Source organism: Gracilinanus agilis, chromosome 4, assembly GCF_016433145.1.
Source record: "Gracilinanus agilis isolate LMUSP501 chromosome 4, AgileGrace, whole genome shotgun sequence".
NCBI classification, from domain to species: domain Eukaryota; kingdom Metazoa; phylum Chordata; class Mammalia; order Didelphimorphia; family Didelphidae; genus Gracilinanus; species Gracilinanus agilis.
In genome coordinates this window covers 110,200,104-110,203,476 of record NC_058133.1, presented here as the reverse complement: position 1 = coordinate 110,203,476, position 3,373 = coordinate 110,200,104, and the positions used below count along the sequence as shown (strand labels likewise).

Genomic DNA, 3,373 nt, shown 5'->3' with positions numbered 1-3,373 from the left:
TTCCTTCCTTCCTTCCTTCTGTTGTTAGGACAATGGGGATCAGACTCATTGCCCAGAAGACCATATATCCAAGCTCTACTCCATAATCCTCTGTTCCATGGTTCTTTGTCCTCCCTACTCTTTACCTTTTCCCCTAGCATCCAAGTGGGAGGCACTATCATGTTCTGTGCAGAGGGCTGCCAGGCCATAGTGGACACAGGGACATCCCTCATCACAGGACCATCTGAAAAGATCAAACAGCTGCAAAATGCCATTGGGGCAGTGCCAACAGATGGAGAAGTGAGTGTCCACTAGGGTAGAGAGAGTGGGTAGAAGGGGAATGGGGATTTTCCTAATATGGTATCTTGTGGTCATTGAACAGAGAGAGAAATGTCAGCATTTCCTCTTATGTCATTTTGTAGTATGCCATGGAGTGTAATAACCTCAACGTGATGCCAGACGTCACCTTCACCATCAATGGAATTCCTTACACCCTCCCCCCTAAAGCCTACACACTAACGGTAGGTGTTTTTCCCCTTTCCCCAACCATTGGTTCTTCCTCATGGGCCTCCTGTTTTCCCCTTCTCCAGCAGCTGCCATATTCTCATTTAACCTGAGTTGCACATAAATGCCAGAAGCCCTTCTCCAGCTCTCTGCTCTGACTCAATAGAATGAGCATGCTTTGCAGACATTGGATCTGTCTATCCACAACTTCCCTGGGCCCCCATTTCCTCATCTAGAAAATTCCAGTAGAGTAGAATTCTAGAGGAGTAGAATTCAACAATCTCGAAGATTCATTTTAGTTCTTCCCATTCATGATTCCAAGTCTGACTTAATATGTGATTTTATATGTGTGGCCCAGCTCCATTACTCCTAATGTGTGGGATGGGAAAGGAAAGAATTAACACTTCTTTTTTTTCTCTCATATGTTTTTTCCACTAATAATATTTTATTTTTTCCCATTTACATGTAAAAACATTTTTAACATTATCTCTGCATATCTTGTCTTTGAGGTCAAATACTTTGGCTCATATAGAGATCGTGTGCTCTTTTAATTTTGTTTATTTTTGCCTCTCCTCTGTCAGATTTCTCTCCTTCAGTATTTTTTAAAATTCCTAATCTGTTATTCTCTCCTTTGCTTCTCTAATAACAACTCTCCACAAAGGATTCAACTTTTCTAATTTGCTAATTAGGCTTTAAAATTCCACATTGAGAACTTTATGTTCTGACTAATGTTCATCCCTAATTTCTTACATATTATGGATTTTATTTCTACTTTGAACCATTCTATAATTTCTTGTTAGCTTACTTGCCTTTTTCTTGTAATATCTGAAAAGAGAGTTTTCTAGTGCTATTTTCTATTTGAAGCACTTATTCTTCCTTTGGCTTTCAGGATATTCTCTCTTGCATTATCTATTTGTTCTGGGCTTTTATTGATTTTTTTCTCTTGAAATCTTTTGTATTTCATTTATTTTTTGACTTGTATTTCCCTATTCTTTTCTGATCCTTCCCCCTTTGCTGGTGAATAATATTCTAGGAACCAGGCTATATTATGTTAGTCTTTTCATGTTGTAGGATTTAGGGATTCCCCAGTCCATGTCTCTGACTTGAATATTCTCTGGTGTGACAAGACTTTTGTCAGTTGGGTTTCAGTTCCAGGGCAGCTATACATCTCACCTTCCTTCTCTCCTCTTGTCTAATATCTCCTTTGACACTTGTCTTTCCTTCTTGGGTTGGTCTGAATCACTGTCTGCTGCTTTTTGTAGGGCGTGCATGGGTAGAGGGGAGGGGAATAAGCATTTATTTAGTACCTACTATGTGCCAGGTATTGTGCTAAGCACTTTTAACAAATATTATCTCATTTGATCCTCACAACTCTTTCGATGTAGGTGTATTATTCTCATTTGAGAAGAGAGAATGAACACTTCTAAACTTAAAAATAAAGTTTGTTAGGTTTCTGGTCCCATCATCAACCACAAAGGGCAAACTCTGAGGAAGTAAGACTCCCTGCTTCCTCTTGTTCTTCTCTGGCACTGTTCTTTTCAACCTTAGGACTTTGTGGATGGAATGGAGTTCTGTACCAGTGGTTTCCAGGGCCTTGACATCCAGCCCCCAGCTGGGCCACTCTGGATCCTTGGGGATGTGTTCCTTGGCCAGTTTTATGCTGTCTTTGACCGTGGCAACAACCTCGTGGGACTGGCCCCTGCTGTCCCCTAAAGCCAGGCCTTCTGTCCCCTGAGACACCTTCTATAGACTCCTTAAGCCTTTTCTAACCAAGCTCTCTTTTCATCCCTTCTGATACACTTCTCCTCCTCCAAAGAAAGTTTCAGCTATTTAGTCTGGAACAGAACCAGGCTGAGCATGGGAAAACTCTAATTATCTCCTAGAATTAAAAACTGCGTATTGTTGTTTGTTTTTTTAAATAAATGAACTCTTAAAAAATACAGAATCCTTGTGTGTGTTTCTTTGACTTTTCAAATGAGAGATGTTATGTTGCTTAATCCAACCCAAAGTAAGAATTTACCCTTCACCATCTCTGCCAAGTCATCCAGCTTCTTCTGTTCAAATACCTCAGCAAGAACGAACCCACTATCAATCACTGGAAAAATATATGGCCTTGCTCCTGAAGTTAACTCAATGAGCATTTATCAGGCACTTTCAATGTGGGCATACAAAGAAAGACAAAAACATTATGTACTTACATTCTAATGGGGGAGACAACATGCAAGCCACTATGTATATACTATAGCTATAGGTAATATAATATAAATATGTAACATATAACAATGTAATGTAATAAAAATTGGAGGTAATCTCAGAGGGAAGTTTCATTGAAAGGGACAAAGAATATAATTTTTTTAATAGCCCTAAATTTCTGTCTTAGAATTGGTTCCAAGGCAGAGAAGAGTGGTAAGGACTAGGTAATTGGGGTTAAGTGACTTGCCCAGGGTCACACAGCTAAGAAGTGTCTGAGGTCAGATTTGAACCTAGCATTTCCCCTCTCCAGGCTTGGCTCTCTATCTACTGAGCCACCTAACTGCCCCAAGGAAAGTTCTTTTGCAGAAGGTGGACTTTGAGATGCAAAGAAGTCAGTGGGTAGAGATGAAAAGAGAAAACATTTCAGAGATAAGGAATAGTCCGTGGAAAGGCAGAGATTTGGAATATTGCAATTGAATAATAGCCTGTGTTGGTCATAAAATAACAAAGTAGGGCCCCTTATAAAGGAATTTCGCCTAAATTAGTGTATTCATGAAGCAAATTAATGACAAAAAGTGGGAAGGACAGCTACATTAGACTTTACAAAATCTGAGGAACAATAATGCTGCAAAGCTTAAACAAATTTTGCAAAGCTTCAGAAGGTACAATCAATCAATGAGCTAAGTACCAGGCACGG

General features: G+C 39.6%; 1 protein-coding gene across 1 annotated transcript in view; it reads left to right on the top strand.

The window, feature by feature from the left end:
• Positions 1-2,251, top strand: part of CTSE (cathepsin E) — a 5,981-nt gene extending 3,730 nt beyond the window's left edge. The window contains exons 2-4 of the mRNA XM_044674937.1: positions 138-279; positions 402-500; positions 2,032-2,251. Coding sequence (XP_044530872.1) covers positions 138-279; positions 402-500; positions 2,032-2,196 — 406 coding nt within the window. The 3' untranslated portion in view covers positions 2,197-2,251. The remainder of the gene's footprint in view (positions 1-137; positions 280-401; positions 501-2,031) is intronic.
• The last annotated feature ends 1,122 nt before the right edge of the window (positions 2,252-3,373 follow it).